The sequence below is a fragment of the Phodopus roborovskii genome, unplaced genomic scaffold (assembly GCF_943737965.1).
Source record: "Phodopus roborovskii unplaced genomic scaffold, PHOROB, whole genome shotgun sequence".
NCBI classification, from domain to species: domain Eukaryota; kingdom Metazoa; phylum Chordata; class Mammalia; order Rodentia; family Cricetidae; genus Phodopus; species Phodopus roborovskii.
Window position 1 is genome coordinate 11,890,275 of NW_026126516.1, and position 22,460 is coordinate 11,912,734.

The 22,460-nt window shown below is 48.0% G+C and overlaps 1 protein-coding gene across 1 annotated transcript in view; it reads left to right on the forward strand.

The window, feature by feature from the left end:
• Positions 1 to 3,588, forward strand: part of Tdrd9 (tudor domain containing 9) — an 84,582-nt gene extending 80,994 nt beyond the window's left edge. The window contains exons 34-36 of the mRNA XM_051196671.1: positions 957 to 1,075; positions 2,297 to 2,369; positions 3,435 to 3,588. Of these exons, the coding sequence (XP_051052628.1) occupies positions 957 to 1,075; positions 2,297 to 2,369; positions 3,435 to 3,536 (294 nt within the window). The 3' untranslated portion in view covers positions 3,537 to 3,588. The remainder of the gene's footprint in view (positions 1 to 956; positions 1,076 to 2,296; positions 2,370 to 3,434) is intronic.
• The last annotated feature ends 18,872 nt before the right edge of the window (positions 3,589 to 22,460 follow it).

The following is a 22,460-nucleotide window of genomic DNA, read 5'->3' on the forward strand; positions in this document are numbered from 1 at the left end:
TGGGGGTAGAGGACACAGCTGTGGGCTGTGGGCTTCTCAATATATGACAAAAACACCACACAGGGTATCAGGGCTCCCAGAACACATACATGTGTGGAAAGTGTTGCAAATGTCACACGTGTCTAAATAGAGGAATAATGATTGCATAACTCAGTGGTAACTCTTATAAAGTTAGCAGGAGTTGAGGTGGGCCCTCTGGGCCTCAGAGGCCAGGTGAGGCCAGGTGAGCCAGGAGTGGGAGAGGGCTATTTTACAACCAAGAAGACATGGCCACATCCCAAGGTGCAAGCAGACCTGTGGAGTATGAGGAGAAGACAGGGTCTCCCCTCTGAACAGTGACAAGCTCAAATCAGGGAGGGTGCCACAAAATCCCCAACCAGAAAACCTCCAGCTTAGCCGGCCAGTGGTGGCGCACGCCTTTAATCCCGGCACTGGGGAGGCAGAGGCAGCAGGATCTCTGTGAGTTTGAGGCCAGCCTGGTCTACAGAGCTAGTTCCAGGACAGGCTCCAAAGCAAATCAGAAGAAACCCTGTCATGAAGAAAAAAAACAAAACAAGACAAAGACAAAACAAACAAAAAAACAAGAAAGAAGGAAAGGAAAGAGAGAAAGAAAACCTCCAACTTTCCAAAATCTTGTAAAGCAGAGGAAAGGCTGGGAAGCCACCCATACCAGAGAAGACGTTAGTTCACTGTTGTCCTTGAACCTGGGTCCTGGAAGAGGCGTGGATGCTAATAGATAATGGGTCTAATCTGAAATCCAGGGTTGGTGTCTCAGCTGAAACAAAGTAACAGAGATTGGATGTGGGCTCATGGGACCTGTCCTTTCCTCGGTGTTATTTCTGTAAACTGTTGACTGGTGGTAGTCACAGAACACAGCTTTAAATGCTGTGACCTCTTTACTGTGGGATGAAATACAGGTCTATGTAGCCACATAGTCTGCCACTGTTTCTTTACAGATTAATATTCTCAGGGCTGCTATCAACAAGCTGGTATGTGATGGGCCAAATGGATCCAAGTATCTTGGCCCTGAAAGAATCTCGCAGTTACAGGAAAATGCACGCCAGAAACTTCTAGGGTAAGTTTTATATGGTGACATAGTGTTAATGTGCACTAGACAATATGCAGCCTGTGTGTGTCTGTGTGTGAGTGTGTGTGTGCACATGTTTGTGTGTCTGTGTGTGTGAGTGTGTGTGTCTGTATCTGTGTGTGTGTCTGTGTGTGCGTGTATGTGTAAGTGTGTGTGTGTGAGTGTGTGTGTCTGTGTATGTGTGTGTGAGTGTGTATGTGAGAGAGTGTGTCTGTGTGTGTCTGTGTGTCTGTATCTGTGTATGTGTCTGTGTGTGTGCGTATGTGTGTGTGTGTGTGTGCGTGTGTGTTTTGATGTGTGGATGTTCTGAATCACTTAGAACATGTGACGCGTACATTACTTACTAGTTTGTACACATGATCACACAGTCTTGAGTCGTGGCCATTCACACAGCTAATGCCCTGCTCTCTGAGCAGCCCTGCAGGCTTTTCCTCGCTGCCCTTCGGAGTCTGTCTTTCACATAATGTTTGATGTTTTAAAAATAACATCTGGGGAATTGCCATTTCATTCATTTTACTTACTGTAGGATCTCTATTTTTATATAGTTTTCCATTATAAGGTTAATTAATTTATTGCTTTTTCTCTGATCTCAAAGTTTTCTATTTTACTGCCGTCGTATTTTAAGTCTTTCAGTGTAATTTGCTGTAATGTTGGTGGTTTGTCTGTCGTGGCTACTTTTAAGTCTTGTGTACTGATTTCTCCTGTGCATCTGCCCTCTGAGCCTCTGCCGATGCTCTTTTTCCCGAATGGAGCCACGTGCTCTTGCTTGTATATAATAATCTCCCTAAAGTCTGTTGTGTTATAATTATTCGTTTTTAAACATACTATACAATAAAATACTATTATAACTATATAAAATTTGACCTTTTGAAAGACTGTCATAGTTGTAATTATGGGATATTTGTAGACCTTAAAGCACACAAGTCCATCTCTGCCTCCTGAGTGCTGGGATTAAAGGCGGGCACCATCACCACCTGCCCATCCTACTGCTTTTAGTGATAATGAACGATTAAAAATATCTGCTGGAGGTGGTGATGCAGCCTCTAATCCCAGCTCAGGAGGCTGAGGCAGGGGTCAGACATTTGAGACTAGCCTGGAATACATAGTAAACCTGAGACCATATTTAGCTACAAAGCAAAACCTAGTCTCAAAAAACAAAGCAAAATTAGCCAGTGGCAAAACCTTTGGTTTTCTTTTTTAAAATTGTAGCTTGTTCTGTCGGTTGAAGCCTCGAGAGAAGATTACTCCTCAATGGCATGAGAAACCCTACGAGTGGAACCAGGTATGTGGGAGCTGGATGCCTGGAGGAGCTGCTGGAGTGAGGGAAAGATAACGGGGTGGACATGGGCTCAGGCCCAGGCCAGCACGAACCTCCAGGCAGAGTAGTAGCCTCCTTGCTTTTCCTTGCTTTTGCTCCATGGTATAACCAGAGCACCAGTGAGCTCTCCGGTGTCTTTTACAAGGGCGCTAACCCCAATGGCCCCTCCCTGTAGCCCTAGTCATCCCAGAGACCACCTCCTGCCTCACTGCAGGCCAGCACCACAGCACACATCAGCTGTGCAGCAGGGTGTGGCCCCTCCTCTCCTCAGCATCTCTTCTCAGCAAGGCTTAGAAGGCTGAGTGAGTTGTTTGAGGGTAGGGAGCAGAGGGGAGTTCTCAGCTCCAGCTCTAGAGCCAGGGATGGCTTTGTAAGTCCTCAGCTCAGCAGGGGTTTCCCACTGACCCTCTGCCTCTCCATTTCCTCTGACTGGCTTTGCTCTGTGGATTCTTCACTACTGTCACTCACCAGCTGTCACTGCAGACTTGTCCATGCCTTGTGCATGCAGCCCCAAGCTTGTCGAGCAGGGTGCGTTAAGTTGGAGAAACAATGGAAAGCAGTTGGTGTGCTTTAGAAGCATGATGTTCAAATGAGTTCACTGTGCACTGGACTGTGGGGTTTCTCAGCAAAGCTTTCCTAGTGCAGTATTTACTAAACATCAGTTTAAAATGTTTGACCAGGGCCAGCAAAATGGTTTAGCTTGATGACCCCTTAGGGCTACGTGGTGGATGGCGAGAACCAGCTGTCACATGTCCTCTGCCCTTACACATGCATGCATGCCTGCACACTTGAGCGTGCATACACACACACACACACAACACAAATGAAACTCTAAAAGTCACAATGCCTATTAAAATGAATGATCAGATATGTAGTGTGAATTATAAAAGTGGAGAAGCATCTGGAAATAGTTTTGTAAAATGGAAACCACTTTTCTGTCTTCATGCTCTTGTACATGTAATTTTATGAATTTGGTGTTTAGAAGGTCCCACCCAGAGCCTGACTTGGTCCTCTTCTCTGCCCACCCAGGTGGATCCAAAGCTGGTCATGGAGCAGGCTGACCAGGAAGGTAGCCGAGGGAGGAACACTTCCCTGTACCAACTTCACAGGCCTGTTGTGCTCAGCCCATGACTGGCTAGTGCCAGCCCAGGCGGCCTGTGGGAGTGGAGGAGGTCTGCTAGAGGCTCCCTCAGCTGCTCCCTACCCCTGCACCCGGGCTTCTCCATCACAGTGGAGAGTGGTGTCTGTTTTGGTGGGGAAAATGGGAAAGTCTAATCTTTTCTAGAAATGGGGCCATGGTATTAAATACTTTGGAAAAAGTTGTTCTGAAAGATTTTTGTTTTGGAAAAAGCTGTATTCAGCTTTAAATGTCTGAGGGTAAATGCAAGCAGCCAGTCCCAGGAGAGTATGCTGAGCATGCTTGGCCTGGGGTGCAGGAGAGAGCCAGACTGATGGCTTACCATTGGGGCACACACAAATACCTCACCCCCAAATGTGTGTGTGTGTGTGTGTGTGTGTGTGTGTGTGTGTTTAAAAACCATGTGGCATTTTCTGATTTTTTTTTCTCATAAAAATATGTGGTTTTGGTTATAACTTTGGTTTTGTATATTTAGGACCTGTAGTTAAGTTTCGCCTCTTGGTCTGTGTTTTGGAAATTGGAGATGTGATCTGGCAACTGTCATAGCTGATGAAACAATAAAAGCAATAGACACTGTTTCTGTCTCTGAGAGTGTTTGGTCAGAGGACATTATTATAATCTTAGTGTTCTATTCCTGTGAAGAGACATCATGACCATGGCAGCTCCTATGAGGAAAAGCATTCAGTTGGGGACTTGTTTACAGTTTCAGAGGCTGAGTCTATTGTTATTACATGGAGAGGAGTGTGGCGAGGGAATGTATTATTACATGGAGAGGAATGTGGCGAGGGGTGTGGTGCTGAGAGAGCTACATCCTAATTTATAGGCAGAGAGAATGACGGGGTCTGACATGGGCTTTTAAACCACCAAAGCTCACCCCAGTGACGACATGCTCCCTACAAGGCCACAGCTCCTGACCCTCTCATCCTTCCCAAATTATGCTGCTCCCTGGTGACTAAGCATTCAAACATGTGAGCCTGTGGGGCCATTCTTATTCAAACCTCCACAGTGATCTATTCTGAAAAGATTTTAATTTATAAAGTTGGTGAAGAGATCAGATATCTTAAAAAAAAAAAAAAACAGCTCTTGGAGGATTCAAGTGTACATTAAAAGCATCTGTCACCATTTTTTGTGACACAGAAGAAAAACAAGTTGACAGAATCAGCTGTGGTGGTTCATGCTATGATTACAGCCAATGGGCTGAGGCAGAAGGCATGAGGGAGTTCAAGGACAACCTTAGCAAGTTCTTGCCTAAGAACAAAAAGCCAAAATCACCCCCCCCAACTGCCAAGAGCTACTCATGGAGGCGACAGGGGCACTGCTGGTGCTCCGCTGTGCAGGGAATTAAACGACAGGAACCTCGCTGTCAGGTGGGTGAGGTGGCGGCAGGGCAGGGTGGGGTATGATAGCCTTGTAAGCCTGATGACCTGAGTGTTAATCCCTGGAACCCATGGTGGAAAGAACTGATGCCTGAAAGTTGTCCTCTGGCCACCACGTGTGCCACGTGTGTATATGCTAACCCACTCACATGCCAAGGTTTAAAAAGAAATCTCACTGTTGAAAACAGATGGAAAGTGAAAGAAGTCAAGATGATATTCCAAGCAAATGGAATTGGAAAGCAAGCACTCATATTCCGTAGACATGAAGGAAGAAACAGGTCACATAATAAACATCTACCAAGAATGCATAGGAGGTGTAAATATATGTGCATCGAACCAGATTTAATGAAGCAAACTACTAGCCAGAAAGGAAGAGATGACCCCCAAACAGTAACAACAGGAGACTTCATTACCCCCTGCTTACTAAGAGATACATTATCCACACTGTCAAACTGTAGAGTCAAGATTACATTGTAGACATCTATAGACTGGCCCATCCAAGACATAGAGTATGCATTCTTTTTATCAGATCATGGATATTTTTCCAACGATATAAAGCCAGCATTTAACAACAAAAGAAGTCTCTTGCTGTTATGGGGCTGGAACGATGACTCAGTAGTTAAGGGCATGTACTGATGGTGCCGATGGCCTTAGTTTGATTCCCAGTATCCACAGTGGATACCTCTAAACGGTGGTAACTCCACTGTAGCCTCCAGCCCCAGAACATCTGATATCTCCCTGTGGACATTCCCCCCACAGAAACACATTAAAAGAAAATCTGAAAGTTTTTCTTACTGGATCTAATGTGATTAAGTTAGAAACAAGCAGAAAGAGAACCTATAAAATTTTACAAATACATGGAGATAGAATAGTACACTTTTGAAGACCAGTGTGTCATTGAAGAGATTGAGTATGGAGCTGAAAAGTTACTAGAATCAGACGAGAATGGAAACATAGCATGCCAGAAACCCACGGGATACAGGAAAATCAGCACTGAGAGGAAAGTTTATAGTTTTGCATGCTTACATTTAAAAAATAAATCTCGGGAAGCTGGAGAGAGAGTTCATTGTGTAAAGGCTCTGGCTGCCAAGTCTGATGGTCTGAGTTCAGTCCCCAGGGTCCACAAGGGGAGAACTCCCTCACATGGAACACATGTGAAGGTCCTTCAACCTTCACATGTGTTCCATGGCATCATGACATGCTGGGTATGCACGTGCAAACACACACACACACAGTAATTAACAAAAGTCCTGGACTGGAGAGATTGCTCAAGTAGTTAGTACTGGTTGCTCTTACAAAGGACCATGGTTTGGTTTCCACACCCCCCGTGGTAGCTCACAATATAACTCCAATTCCAGAGGAGCTGATGCCCCCTTCTGGCCTCTGTGAACACCAGGCATGCAAGTGGTGTACATATATGCATGTAGGTAGAACACTAGTACATACATATCTTTTTAAAAAGAGAGATGGTAAGTGAAATTTGAAATGACCGAGGAACAAACGCCACAGCAGCCACCACTGAAATCCAGATGAGCAGTGTGGGACATTTTGAAAAATTCTTTCCAGAAAACTGAAGAATATAGAAGAAATACAAATTTCTAGACACATATGACGTACCAAAATTAAACCAAGAGGGTATTAATAAAAACCTAAGCCAATTGCTCACGAGCCATGTGTTTGGAGCAGTGTGGGGAGTGGATGAAATTGTGTGACTGTGTTGCTAGCATGGACACAGCCATGTCAAGGACCCCAGTGCCACAGACCCATGGAAATGGTGAAGCCAGAGAAACAGCAAAGCCTTCCTCAGGTTCAACTGCCTTTAGTTATTAAGCATAGCTTCCTCTGGATTTTTACAGCCAGTTGATGCTGTCCTACAGAGACTGCCCACTGAGACTAGCTGACCCGTGTGCCTCCCTCCTTCAGAGCAAGCCTGCCTGAGCTGTGTGGGTCTGCGGTCTCTTCACTCCCAAGTTGCCCCAGCAGGTTCCCAGGACCATGCCACGCCGTGTAGGATGTGACAAACCAGTACTACAGTCTCCGGCAAACTCTGGGTTCTCCCGTGAATCTCTGGTGAATCTCACACCAAGTTTGAAGAGCTAATACCAGCACCCCTCAGATTTTTTGTTTGTTTGTTTGTTTTAAATTTAAGGGAAGAGCCAATCAGTAAAGGGAGTCAAACTATTCCTGTGTGTGGATGGCTCTGTCAGAAAGACTCCATCCACCAAGACACATAGGACTAATGAGTTCATTAAAAGAGCTCTTCAGATCAGTTATCAGCCTGATGAGGAGGAAAAACAAACCTATTCGCATCTTAAAGACAAAAAAACAAGACTAAAAAGAACCTAGACCTCTAATCCAGGATTCAGGAGGCTGAGGAGAAGGGGTTGCTGAGGTTCAGGCTAGCCTAGCCTACATAGTGAGATGCTCAAAACAATTCACCAAAAATAAGATGAGGGACAAACCTCATCTTAATGAAAATGATAAATGTTGAATAAAACTAGAGGCACAAGAAAATAGAAAGATTTCCATTTCCCGTGTTCATGGGTTGAGAAAAAAATTGTTTACGTATTTTCAGAAATTATCAGATTGGATGCAATTCCCACAAGTACACCAAAAGCATTTATAGACCTAAGGAAAATACCATAAAATTCACTTGGAAGCACAGGAGGTCCCAAATAACCAAGCAAAACAGAAGCAATGCCATCGTACTGTTTTAAAATAAACTACAGAGACATACTTAACAAAACAGCATGGTATTGACATAAAGCAGACACATAGACAAATGGAAGAAAACAGGAAGGCTCAGAAACACTCCTCTTTAGTCACTCAAGTTTTGATAAAGATACAAAAAAAAAAACAAACAAACAAACAAAAAAAACCCAGTGGAGAAAAGAGCTTTTTCAATAACATGGCTAGGAACACTGACTGTCCACACAAAGACTGAAAATGCCCATCTCTCACCCTGTGCATAAATCAAGTGGGTTAAAGACATTAAAGGAAGACCAGGAGTTTTGAGAGAGAGTGTCGTAGACAAGCTGACCCAAGAGTGAGAACTGACTAATGGGACTGCACCAGAGTTAAAAGAGTGCACACACGTGGTGTGGTTGCGTGGAAGGTTTTTAGTGTAGGTGTGGGAAAGAGAACAGGCAGAGGCATCTGGGAGAGTCCAGAGGGGAAAGAGAAAGTCGTGGACTGAACATGGCCAGCAGACTGGACCTGGCCATGAGAGGAGGGAGAGGTAGAGAAAGGGAGACACCGTGAGCATTGGCGAGCATTGCCAGACAGGGCTCTGAGGAGAATGGGTAGCGGAGAGAGGAGCAGGAAGGCCCCGAACGCAGAAGGGCTGGGATGCTAGGCTGCATGGCCGCAGAAATGGGTAGCAGTTAAGTTGTGGGGCTGCGGGAGCCTGACAGCCAGCATGGGCACCACAGGAACTCGTTCCTTCCATCTGCACTTGGTAAGGGGAACGGCTCCTTTTGGTAGACAGGAAGTAGCCTCGTAAGTTCCCAAGCAATGCTGGTAACCCCAGCATGTGGAGACCGAGGGAAGAGGGTTCCCAGGTCTACACGGTGAAACCCTCACAGGCAGGCGTGCTGGGTCATTCCTGGAAGCTCAGCACGTTAGCAGCTGAGGCAGGAGGATTGCAACAAGTTCAAGGCTAGCCTGGGCTACAGAGTGGAATCCTGTCTCCAAAAAGAATCATACAACCAAACAGCTACATTGAGACCCCCATCTCTATTCAGATGAGTTATCTTAATGATGGTGGAGGAAAGGGACCGTTGTATATTGTCGGGGAAGTAAACTAGTAAGGCTACTGTGAAAACAGATGAACTATCCTCATAAAAACTAAACGTTGAACTGTCTAATGACCCAGCAGTACCCTCTGGGTATGTCCCCGAAAGAAACTCAACTCCACACCACAGAGCTGGCCTTGTATGACACTATCCATAATTGTCAAGATAAGGAATCAGCCGGGTACCCACCTGTCAGCAGGGAATGTAAGAACATATGGTACCCACACACAGCAAAGTTCTAGTCCTAAGGCTGAAACGATATGCCATCGCAGGAACTGGGCGGAGCAAGAGATCATTATGTTAAGCAAAACAAGCCAGACATGGAGGACTAGCATTACATGTTCCCGTTTGTGGGGGCTCGGAGTGGGGGCAAAGGCCTGGAAGTGGGAAAGGAACTCAGAGCAGGCAGAGGTGGGGAGGGTGGGGAGGGTGGGGAGGGTGGGGAGGGTGGATGATACAGACATGGAGAAACGCCACCATGGAGCTCACTAATAGTTGACTAGGACAAAAAATAGACATTAAGATGATTGTTTTTTCCAATCTAGGCGGTGGTTGCACATGCCTGTAATGCCAACCCTCAGGAAGCAGAGGCAAGCGGATCTCTCTGAGTTCGAGGACAGCCTGGTCTACAGAGTGGGTTCCAGGACAGTCAGGGCTACATAGAGACCAATCACTGAGCATCCTGCCGGGGTTAGTGCTCCTGTGTGCTGCTGGCGCTTACTCTAACATGGACATGAGGTGGAGGACACCAGGAGCCTGCGTGCTCTGGCATCTGCTGAGTCAGAAATGCTGTGTCTGGGGGAGTGTCCAGGACACTGATAGCTCAGTCGGGTGCCTGCACCAGTATGGGCCGCACTCGTTATCAGAGCCACCGGGCACACACCATCTCCCAGGGCCGATTACACTGAACAGCACAGTCTGTCTTGGCTCTGTGCAACCCGGATCCCGGGATTGTGCTTCCCAGCCGCTGGCAGCAGGTGGCAATCCTGAGCTAGCAATGCACAAGCCTTTGCCTCCCTGACCAGCTTTGTTCAGCCTTGAAGGGAGTAAGGTGGGGAGGGGGGGGGACCACAGGCCACAGCGCTGGCTGCCTGGGGTAGATCGCTGAGTGGCGTGCACACTGGCCACCAGGCCAGCAGCACAGGACACAGCAGGCATGAATGCCTGCTTGCTTCCTGTCATGCTGAGGAAATGGATAAATACCTAAACCCACAGGCAACAAACAGTACACCAGACGCCCTACTCCATCTTGAGTTTGTCCTGGGCACCCGTGGTTTCCTTTGGGTCATCGCTGGGCAGTAGATGTGGTTTCGTTGCTCCACATGCTTTGTGCCCTCTTCCACCCACCGACATCAGCACGTGAATCGTTTAGTCTAAAAATGGCTCCTCCTACCCGATTGACATTGATTTTGTGAATACCGATTTCATAAAAAACCAAGTTATGACTTTAATGTAGAAGGTAATTGCCTTTGTTTCACTTGTAAAATCCTGTATTCCCATATTAAGGTAACTGTGACCTTTGTGGCACGTTTACATAAGGGACAGTGAAAAGTGGAACCGGTGAAAGCTTGGCTTGCTGCCTTTGTCTCTAACCCGGTGCCTTTAGAGGTGGCCACTGCTTCTGTGTGCACATTCCTCCAGCAAACACTTATGGCCACTGGCTGTGTCCCGGGCAGTTTTGGGGACCCCGGGGTTGAGTGGTGACCCTGTTTCTGTGTCCCGTGGGAGCTCACCGCTGTGTGCAGCCCCATAGCAGATGACTTAGGCAGGGTTGGGTTATCGAGCCAGGTTGCTGAAGTGGGGGTCAGTGACAGCGCTCCGACTCAGGCTTCGGCTCACGTAGTCCATACGGAGCTGTCCTACGCGGTGCGGTGACTGCCTAGAGGTAGCCAGGAGCATAGAATGAGGGAGGAGTCAGGCTGCAACCACAGAACTCAGTCAAAGGAACACGCTCCAGACCTGAGCCTGGCCCTGCATGGACGGAGTCACAGGAGAGCCCTTCTCAGGGGACAGAGCCCTCATCTGGGGCATGTGCAGATGGCCTGGGGAACAGAGGGACGTGGCCAAGTTGGGAGTGTGGATGTTCAGGGGGCGGGGTGTCCTTTCGTTGGTAGAATGCAGTGGGAGCTCAAAGAGGACTTGGCAAGAAAGTACTTGGCCAGTGACCTGTTGAGAGGGCAGCTGCTGTGCACAGCGCTTTGTCCTTGCACGAACACCCAGAGGAGATCCCGGGGCCCAGCGGGAGTGACCAGGAGGGGCAGGAGGGTCCTCACTGCTACAGTGAGCTAAACAGTGTCCCCAGCCTGTGCCCCAAATCCCACTGTCCTCTTAAGTGTGATGTTTCAGTAAAGGCTGTGTGTGGTGTGACCTCTAGGTCATCCTGGGTTTATGGTTTAGTCACTGACTAAGTGTCCTTATAAGAGGCCCATGAAGATGGAGGTGAGCATGAGCTGTGGGGGACGCTGCGGGCTGTCACAGGCCTGGTCCCATGACACCTCAGGGGGACTTTAGGGCCACAAGCATTGGCTTTGGTTGTAGGAGCCCCACGGCTTGTAGTGATGCGTTAGGGTCCTAGTTTTTGTTGCTAAGGCAAAATAACCTTGACAAAAGCAACTTAGGGGAAAAGGATTATTTGAGTTCACAATTCAAAGGATGGTCCATCGTGGCTGGAAAAGCAAAGTGGCGGGAGCTTGAAGCAGTGGTTCACAGTGCAGCCACTATTAGGAAGCAGAAGGATGGGTGGGTGCGTGTGGCTCAGTTCTCTTTCTCCACAAACAGTCCAGGATCCCCTGCCCAGGGAATGTACCGCTCACAATTAAGAGCGGTCTGCCCACATCAGCCACCAAAACCAAGATAGTCCCCACGGCATGTGCAAAGGCCCATCTCCCCAGGGTTGCCAGGCTCCCTGGAGTCCATCACAGTTGCCGCTGCCCGGGAAGAGGATCTAGCCAGGACCTTTGTTTGCCCATCGACAAGTAGACAGAGCTGAGCTTATTGTCAAGTGTGGGTCACTGCGTACCATGGCCTCTGCCTTAACGTGTGCACATGGCATGCTTCTAAATCTCTACAGGAAGTGTATCCTTCACAAATAAGTACACCATTGCTGGGCGGTGTCTCATGGTGACAAGGTGCCACAGTGCAGAGAGTTGTAGCTTTGCCACTTTGTGTATCATTGTCATGGAGTTGGAATCACTGAACTCAGATGTGAATTGATTGGCGGGGACCCCATTCTGTTTGCAGACTCCCAGGGTGAAACAAAGTTCAGGTTCCCAGACCCTGTTTGTTGGACTGGGGACTTTCCAGTAGTGACCAACTTCCTCCTTCAACATCTTTGGTTCCCTAAAACATAATGGCTGTTCCTGACCACAAGGAACGGACCTGATTGGTTGCATTGTAAAACTGACAAAGATGAACCACACAGGGAACGTTCCTGATCCCTAAGTCCTGATTGGTGGGAGATGTTACCGTACCTGCACAGATGTCTGGGGTTTTCTCCTTAAATACTTGCTGAAATGAGAGTTGGGGACCGTCAGCTCGAGTCCATGCTGCTGTCCCTGACGGATCAGTTGCTGCTGCCAATTCAGTGAAATCTTGTACCTGCTTGGGTTGTTTGGGAATCTGGGACCCTACAACATTATAATGGCATGAGGCAGCCAACCCCACAGAGGTCCTGGTGGTTCACACAAACTCCCACTAACAACTGGGACACCCAGCGCCTAAGACCTGCCTGTAAGTGTGAGGGGTTCCTTTTTAAAACTTTGTTTTTTCGTGTAGTTAGGCTTACATACCTTTTCTCCTTCTCAAAGAGCGTACCCTGGCTTGAGTTTACTAGAAATCTCTTGCTTATTTCTACTGCTCTTCTGGTCTCCAACTTGTAGACTCAAGAGATCCTTGTGTGTCAGCCTCCTGAGTTCTGGAATGCAGGGATGATACCTGATTCTTTTTTTTTTTTTTTTTTTTTTTTTTTTTTTTGGTTTGTTTGGTTTGGTTTTGGTTTTTCGAGACAGGGTTTCTTTGTATTGCTTTGGAGCCTGTCCTGGAACTAGCTCTTGTAGACCAGGCTGATCTTGAACTCACAGAGATCAGCAGTCAGCCTGCCTCTGCCTCCTGAGTGCTGAGATTAAAGGCATGCACCACACCGCCAGGCTCCCTGATTCATTTGTAAACTGATCTTTTTGTTACTGTTTTACTCTTGTGAGCCACCATGTGAGCGCTGATTGAACACTAACCCTGTGGAAGGGCAGCTGGTGACCCTAACCACTGAGCAATCTCTCCAGCACCATGTAAATTGAGGTTATTTGGACAAAGATTGCATGTGATAAATGAGACCCTTTTAAAATATTACAATTTAGCCAGGTGTTGGTGGCACATGCATTTAATCCCAACACTCGGGAGGCAGAAGCAGGCGGATCTCTGAGTTCGAGGCCAGCCTGGCCTACAAGATCAAGTTCCAGTACAGGCCAAGCCACAGAGAAACCCTGTCTCAAAAAGCAAACAAACAAAATATATTACAGCTTGAGTACTGACAAATGCAAACCCTTGAAACTACTACTGTGGCTAAGACAGCAGCCATTCCCATCGTGAGGAAGTGTTCTTGTGTGGCCCTGGGGTCACCCACCGCCTCTGCCTGGGGCACCTGCTGTTTAGAACTGGGACTTTGGGGAGGTGCCTAGGATTAGATTAGGTCATAATCCCACTTTTGAATCTTTGTGGCTTTGTAAGAAGAGACCAGGGTGCATGTATACACACGGGTACACACTTGGTCTAACTGTAACCTGAACTCCAGACAGTCAGTAAGCCTGTCACCAGGTGGGCCCCGCCATCTGACCTTGGACCAGGACGGTGAGCCCAAATAACCCTCTTCTTTATCCCGTACCCAGCTTGAAGTATTGTGTTATCTGTAACTAAAAACAGACTGAGAGTCTATGCTCCACAGTGTTTGGCAACACTGTTGGGTTCTATCACTCGGTATGGGTAACAGTCCTCTCCAGCTACAACAACCAAAACTATTAGTGTCACACTCGTAAAGACCCCCCACTACAAAGCAAGTCTTGTCTGCAAGCCCTTTGAAGTTTTTACAAAGTTAATGGTTGGTGAGGGGGCAGGATGGAGAGGCAGTTTCTGTGGTCTACCCACGGTGAGATGCCATGCTCCTGTAAGCAATTGTAATGCAGTTCACCAAGTCAAAAACAAGCAAACAAACCCATGGCAGCAGGGGGTCCTGCGTGGGAAGTGGAGCTTAGTGGGACTAAGAGGGGTGTGAGAGAGGGCAAGGGGTGACTGTGGTCAAACGCATCGTGTGGGCGTGTGAAAAGGCCATTATAAAGCCTGTTTACATGTGTAATTAATATGTTCTAGTAAAATGTTAGTTTTCTCTTGCTGATGCTTGCTATTGTTGTTTTATGGCTTGTCCCTTTTGTGTCCTATACGAGAAGTTCTTGGCTGAGTCGAGCCCGCAGAGCGACCTCTCTAATCTGGAGGAGGCACCATTTATGTCTGCCCTTGCAGGGCTATGACCCATTTCAAGTTCAGTTTGTTTCTCTGTTTCCTTTGGGGATATCAGGTGGGAAGGCAAGGCTGAGCTTTGTGTATATTTTCCATGCGTCTGTTCCAGAGAGTGTGTTTTCCCTACTGACTGACTGTCGGACCCTTTTTTGGACCCTCTTTCTGTACTGTTAACCCCTTTTTCCTCTTTGCCTGTGTTTGTCACTTTATAGTAAGTCCTGAAATTGGGTGGCACTTACCTCCCAGCTCTGTCCACCTTCAGAGTCACACAAAGGCTCTGGAATTGGCTGGAGTGGCCGCTCAGCAGTTAAGGGCACTGCCTGCTCTTGCAGAAGCTCTGAGCTGGATCCCAGCACCCACACGTCAGCTCACAGACACCTGTAACTCCACTTCCAGCATCTGATGCCCTCTCTGGGTTCCTCAGCACCTGCACACATAAACACATGCAAATAAATAAATGAAAAACAAAACAAAAGCCTTGGAATTGTCTCCCTGGTGCCCACAGAATGACTTTCTGGGGCTCGGGTCAGGGGACCTCCCAGCCAGTGCAAGTGTCTGGTTTTTCCTTAGCTCCCTGGCTTCCCTTAGACACTCTGACATCCACAGGCCTCATCCTCTTCCGAAATGGTCCCCTTCTATCTTTGCATCTTAAGAAACTTACATTGTGTATATGAGAGAGAACGTGGTCACTTAGCACGGTGACCTCCGGCTCTGCCTGTCTTCCTGTGACAGACAGCCTATGACGTCTTCAGCTTGTGATAATCATGAGTCTTTATTTGTCTCCTGGTGTTACTAATGGACTGAGAAGTTGTAGCCGGCTTCACTTTCAGGCTGGAAACATCCTCCCATGTTAGGTTTGCTGCTGGCTCTGATAGGTTTGCTTTATGGGAACTTGGTAATTCCCTCTTGCCGCTGTCTGATATGCACTCTTGACATTTTAGCTGTGGCACGTCATGGGTTCTTTTCTGGTCATGTCCTTTGGGGTTCTCCTGCTCTTGGGTGTCTGTTTCCTTCCCTGGATGTCGCTTTCTATGCCTTTATCGGTATCTTGGTGCCTTTGTTTCTGCCACAGATTCATAGGTCGGGGCTTTTGAATCAAAGGTCTTGGATGCTGTGGTCATGACTGCCTCCCCCTCACCTGCTGTTAATACTTGCCTTTAGCACCTGGGGTTCTCCTGCCCAGCCCACTGACCGGGCTGCCCACGGACTGCTCTGCAGAGGGACCAAGGTTCCGTATCAATGCCCGAGCTGAGTAGCTCATAGCTACTCAACATGAGAAAGGACTAGAAAAGAACAAGAAAAGCAAATGAAAAGCTGGGTCTGACATGGCCCAGGGCTTAAGGGCCCACGCTGCACACCTGTCGGTACTCAGCACCCATGTTAGGTGGCTCACAACCACCCGAGACCCAGCCCCAGGGCACCTGACACTGTCTGGCCTTTGCAGGCACATGCAGTCATGCACACATACCCACACAATACATATAATTAAAAACAAAACATGTAAACTAAAAATGGCCAGACAAACGTAGATAAAAGCAGGAAGAGCAATAACGTATCTTTTATATGTGGGCTCTGGGGGTCAAACCCAGGTCCTTACTCTTTGCATGACAAGCATGTGACTGAGTGGCCAGCCCTACCCAGCCCACCTTTTGTTCTGATTCTTTCATAGTTTAGGCTTTTACATTGAGGTGTTCATCCACTTTGTACAAGGAGTAAGGCGGATATCCTAGACAGGCTGCTCTAAAAAAGCAGAAAACACAAATAGTTAAAGCTAGAAATCTGTGCAGACTTTAGCATTATAGAATACTCACAGGATTATAGAAGGATTCTAAGGGAATGCCACGAAGCGCTGCTCACCAACAAACCAGAGGATCCAGGAGAAGGGCAGGGCATCATGGCGGCAGGACCGTGTCAGGAGAATAGTCACCCACACCCACAGCACTGGGGAAGCAGAAAGGGAGGAGAGAGGCAGGGAGGAGGCTGGGGCCGAGGCAGAGCCTCAGGATGTGCTGCTAGTCATCTGCCCCTTCCAGCCAGCCCTCCCCTTGTGAAGCTTCCATCACTTCCCAGTAATGTCAAGTTCCTAACCATCGGTAGATTAATAGTCATAGCTCTTGGGATCGAGGAGCGGCAACCATACCTGCAGCAAATGACCCGAGGCATTTCCGATTCGAACCATATCAGAATTACATGGCCCTGTTTCAGAAAGTGCTTGTTCTGTAAAAACTCATCTCTCCACACAATTCCAGTTGATACGCCCTGAGTTACTAACGCGTTACAATGGCAGTGCGGACATTCTGGAGTGCCTTGAAGCTGATGTTTCCCAGGGCCTTGCCTGCCTTGCTCATCATCTGCCCTCCGGCCTCAGATCTCTCTGCAGTTGCTCATAGGTCAGAACCGCTTCTGCTGCAACAGGAACAAGGTCAGTACAGTCTGCGTAGTGGACCACAACCGTCCTGGCCCCTCGCTCACAGCCTGACCCCATTCCTGCTTCTGTTCCCCACACTCTCTGGATGGATGCATGCACCCTCTCCTATGCTCCGCGGCGTGTCTGTGCTCAGTTAAGCAACACGCTGACTTGACGAGGGTGTGTTCATCCTTGGCTGGTGCTGGACTCCCTGACACGGGGAGAATGAGGCTCCTGACACCAAATTCAGACATGGCTTGGATAGAATATGTAAAGCCGAGGAAGGAATGGCTGGTGTGTGTGTGTGTGTGTGTGTGTGTGTGTGTGTGTGTGTGTGTGACAGAGGAGGCAGCAGGCTGTGTCTAGGAATGATTGAGGTGTAGCACTTCACGTGAGGAGTAGGGAAATGGTACAACTAACTACCATGGGGACAACGCAGGCCTCTTCCTCAGACCTGGAGCCTGAAAGCCACCCTGGCAACAGCATCCAGGGGCTGGTTGCTATGGAGATGTCAGACATGAGAACCACCTGTTAATGTAAAAAATGGATTGTGGGGTTTGGATGACAGCAGTTCACAATGACTAAAAGTACAGAAATAAATGGCTTCAAATGCAAATACTTTTAGGGGAAAACTACCACAGCTTTCTGTTTGGAGTGTGGTACTCAGGGTACCAGGTTGTGGAAAGCAAGTAAGAGCCTTCAGCCTGGGGAGACTCGCCATTCAGCTGGGAGACAAGACACTCTGAGTACATCCACGGGGCTGTGCATACAGGAGCCAACAGCTCAGCAGAGCTTTCCACCCAGCCTTGACCTGTCTCTGCCTCAGAGGGTGTCAAGGTGGGAAAAGTCAAGGTGGAGATGGGGAAGGTTGAAGGCATTCTGGAAATGTGCGGGAGACTCAGCCTGCCGTGTACTGGGCCAAACAGGGTGAGTGCACTGTGGGCCAAAGGGAGGGAAGGTTGGGAGGCAGAGAACACATGATGTATGATGACACCCCATCTTCCTCCTCGGAATGTCTGACCTGGACATTCCAACCCTGAACTCTGCTTTTCCTCCTGGGTGAGAATGCGTGCTGTACAGGAGGAGCCCTTTGAACTGCCAGGACAGCATCATAAAAGTAGATGATGGCCAGGCCGGGTGGTGCAGGCCTATAATCCCAGCTCCTTGGGAGGCAGGGCGGAAGGAGCTCCAGGTCAGGTCCGCCTACAGTATTGTTTCTTACGTTTGTGAAATTTACATAAAGTGATGATGCTTGGCTACAAAGAGATACATTTTTAATGAGAAAAATCTGGAAGCCACATTTTCATCATAATCCATTAAAATTATATATGTACACAATAAACATGTAGCCTCCCTCTTTCAACTGTTTGGAAGGTAAATCCAAAAAAATAAAAACCAAACAAAAAGAACATGCTTCTAGGCTTCTAGAACACTCTTGAATCAAAGAGGAGATCTCAGAGTGTAATTACAGCTAGCCAGAAGGTAATATGATTTTATACTAACACCTATAGAACGCTCAGACCAACATATCCATCCACCAAACACCCTTAAGAGTCAGAAAACGGTTGCCAGGGGGAGATGTATCAAAAAATCGGGTTACAGTTGATGGGGAGAAGATCAGAGCCAGATTCACAAACAGAAAAAGGACAAGCCCCTCACCAGTCTGATTAAAACCCAGGTCCTCACTCACACTGTACCAATGGGTCACAGTCTTGATATCCCCAAATCACTAGTGCTTGGAAAAGCCCCATCGGCAAATAGTGCTGACAGCACGTGGTGTCCACGAGGAATCTCATCGGAGTGCTCACACGGCAGTGCCTGCCTCACGGGAACCCCACTTCCAGACTCCCAGTCCCACACAATCCACCATGTTTGTCCCAGGGCACATCTTACTGAAAACAAGAAGTCAGGTCTGAGCAGGAGAACCGAACCATCAGCTCTCCCATCAGCGTGCAAATGCAATGCAGTTCCGATTAGGATCCCAGAGGGCGGGTGTTTTTCTTAGAGTTAGATAAAATTATCTTAAAGTCTATATGGATGTGAGCTGCCTTCCACAGTTGGAGAATGGTGGAAGTCTCCTGAAATCCAAGTTTCCAGATGTGCCCTCGGCGTCTGCCTTGCCAGTAAGTTTCTGTGGCATGGCCGGGAAGGCTTCTGCTGGTTTTGGTGTGTGTTACAAGCAACCAAACATATCTCCTATTTGATATGGTATGTACTGAAAACGGAGGAAAGGATGCGTATCCAGTGGGTTGCATGGGCATTGGTCACCATCAGAGACCAACAGAAAGGGAGAGGGAGGCCTAGACAAGTGTGAGCATCTGCTTCCTGGCTGTTTACTCAGCTACGCCGAAACTCAAAGTCAGTCTTGATTCAGACCAGCTCTGCCGTCCAGAGAGAGAGAGCCAGGCCTGGAGGCACATGCCTGTAATTTCAGAACTCAGGAGGATGCAGCAGGAGGAGCCGGGATTTGAGGCCTGCCTTTGGGCAAATGAACGGTCATGAAAGAGTAGTCAACTGATATATGATATATGCTACATCTTGAGCATACTAAAACAACATTGCTGCACCCATCCCTAAGAAAACTATTTCTCCTGCTCTCAGCGTTCCTGAGCCGCCTGTAGTCCTTCTAGGTTGAGACCCTGTGATCTTCCCCTCTTCCATGTTAGTATGTCCGTTTTGTCCTCCTTTAGGGAGGAGCACGTTGTTATCCCATACCACACGGTCTCCCTGAAAACACACAACTGAGAAGGCTGTGCTTGCATACTGAAGAATACTTTTATACCTACTTACCAACATACTAACACACATGCAAACATGTACATATGTACATAGTACATACATACCTACATTCATACGAACATACATACATAGTGTGTACCTACATATATACTTGTAAATGTACATACCTATATACATATGTACATACATACATGTGGTGATACTGAAAGACCCGCAAAGCGTGGACCTTCACGCTCCCACACAGGAAAGGCGACTCCCCGAATCACTCATGAGAAGCGGTCTTGATGCAAATAGCATGAGGAGTTTTTATTCCAAGTGTACTGGGGTCCACAGTCATATGCCACGCAGGGGTAGAGGACTGAGGACCTCGAGGGCAGAATTGAGACAAGTTTTATAGGGTTTACATCAAAGCCCACACATAGGTCACTAGGGAGGGGGTTTCACAAGCAGTTTACAAAGTCAGATAAGCAGTTAGCCAGCTCATTTTCTGTTATCTTACTAGGCCAAGATTGCATACTCAAGGGCCTGTCTGCCATAAAGAGCAAGGAGTGTGACCTTGCCTATTTACTGGCAGAGCACAGGGTCTGGAATTTGAGGTTTTTAGGGCTTTTTAGATAGTATTTCTAAACGTCTAGCTTCCTGGGGTCATTGCAGAGTTAGGCTATATTTTTCCATCCTTACAATACATTATTTATGATTTATTCAAGCTCGCCTGAGGATTCAGAAAGCAAAGTCAGCCTCAAGCTGTAGAGATCAGACACATCCCTTGAGACAAAGGCAGGTGGTTCTCTGTGCATTCAAGGTCAGCCTGGTCTACATAGAAAGACTCTGTCTCAAAAATAAGACTAACTAGTAAACAAACAAACAAACCCAACTATCTTGAGTTTCCTTCTTACCCCAGGAATTAGCATAATGTGGATGCCTGCACAGTGCTCCCTGGGACACTATTCATGGTAGCCGCGCACGGTACTGAGTCAGCCCAGACGCAGGTCCACACAAGCTGATAAGAGACAGCTAGTGTGCCCACACAGTGAGGTTGTTTTCTCCCCCAGGAAAAATGGAAGAACCGAGGCTCAGAAAGACAAACGCATCTGCTTTCTCTAGTGTGCAGAATCTGGGATTTTAAAATCATGGGCAGACATGGAAGACATTGAAAGGGGAATGGGGAGTGTTTATTTACCAGGAGGAAATGGTCTCTCAGCAGTCAGAGCAGGGGCAGGAGGGGCCAGGTGGGGGCTGCAATATGAGCAGTAACAAAAGAGAAGATTCGATGTTTTTGTGCTACATCTCTGCTTTGGAGGAGCAGAAGGGCAGGACAGCCAGCCAGCCAGGCAGGCAGCGGAGTCTGTGAGCAATCACGTACTAGGCATCTCCCTGGGCAGAGTGGGCTACCAAAGCCAGACATGACCTGTGCCCACCTGGAGCCTCGCTGCAGAGACCAGGCAGTCACGCTCCACAGGGAGGAACAGGCAGGAGACAACACCTGCCTTTAGGTATGCTATTTGTTATGATATTATTTGGATCCCCAAAAGAAAAATGCCACGCTAACCTAAATAATGTAACTTTGAAAGGCTCTCGACAACCTGCAATTAGGAAGCAGCATGCCATCGTGTAGGCAACGTTCTCCCCTGAAATAATATTTTCCTTTTGAGACAGGATTTCTCTGTACTGCTTTGGAGCCCGTCCTGGAACTAGCTCTGTAGACCAGGCTGGACTCTAACTCACGGAGACCACGCCTGCCTCTGCTTCCCGAGTGCTGGGATTAAAGGCATGCACCACCACTACCCAGCCCCTGAAATATTTTCCAATGAGCTGCTTCTGCACCTGTTAAGAGTCTGGAGAAGGACACCCTGTCACTCAGAGTTGGATCAGCACTGCCATCTAGTGCATGCCTTTCAGCACTGCAGGCAGCCAGCACCTCAGACACCAATTAATTGTCAATGACTTGCCTTGAGTGCAGGGGCCGACCTGTGACCCCAGGGAAGCATGATTTTTTTGTTGGTTTGTTTTGTGTGTATTTGTTTGTTGTGTGTTTTGCCTGCATGTGTATCTCTTCACCACATGTACAGTTGGTGCTCTCAAAGGCCAGGAGAGGGCTCTGAGTCCCTTGGAAGCTGGACAGCTGTGAGTCGCCATGTATGTGCTGGGAATTGAACCTGGGTCCTATGGAAGAGCAGCCAGTGCTTTTAACGGCTGAGCATTGCCTCTAGCCGTGGAAGCATGTTTATACAGAACTCATGGGTGTCTGGCTACTTTTGTTTGGTATTGTTGCTTGCTAATACCCTAGTTTGGTTTCTGTTGCTGTGATACATTTACTGCTAAAGGGCCACTTGCAGGAGAAAGGGATTGATTTCAGTTTGTGATTTCAGATCACAGTCTAGGATTGTGGGGAAGTCGAGGCAGGAACGTCAAGTAGCTAGTCACGTTCCCTCCACGACGATGAGCAGAGAGAAGTGAGCGCAGACACACTCACCTGCTTGCTGTGCTCAACCTGGTTCCTCCACTCTGTCTGCCTGGAGAATGGTGCTCCCCACGGCGGGCTGGGTCTTCCCTCATCAATTAATGAAGGCAGTCCCTGGACAGGCCCACAACCCAACCCGATGGGACAGCCCTCACCGAGTCCCTCTTCCCAGGTTGTGTCAAGTGGACAGTTCAAGCTAGTCACCGGGGCAGATACAATATGCAATAGCAGTGTTAGCAGTCAATGCAATGTCAGCTTCAGTTGAACTGAAATCAGTACAATTTCAGCACTGACACTTGATTTGCTTCTCCCACTGTTGTGGCAAAACACCCAGTAAAGGAGTCTGAGGTCGCACGGCGTCCACGGTCGGGGGCAGGGAGATGGAAACCGGCGCTCAGCTTGCTGTCTCGGTTCTGTCTAGGACCCACATGGTGCCATCTGCATTCAGGGCAGAGCCTCCTTCCTTGGTCAGCCCTAGCTGCAAACTCCTTCCCAGACGTGCCAAAGGTTTGTCTCATCTGTGGTTATGGATCCTGTCTGTTCACTTCACAGTAGCCCGACTGCCTGCCTGCCTTCCCTTCCTTCCCTCCCTCCCTCCTTCCCTCCCTCTCTCCTTCCCTTCCCCCTCTCTCCTC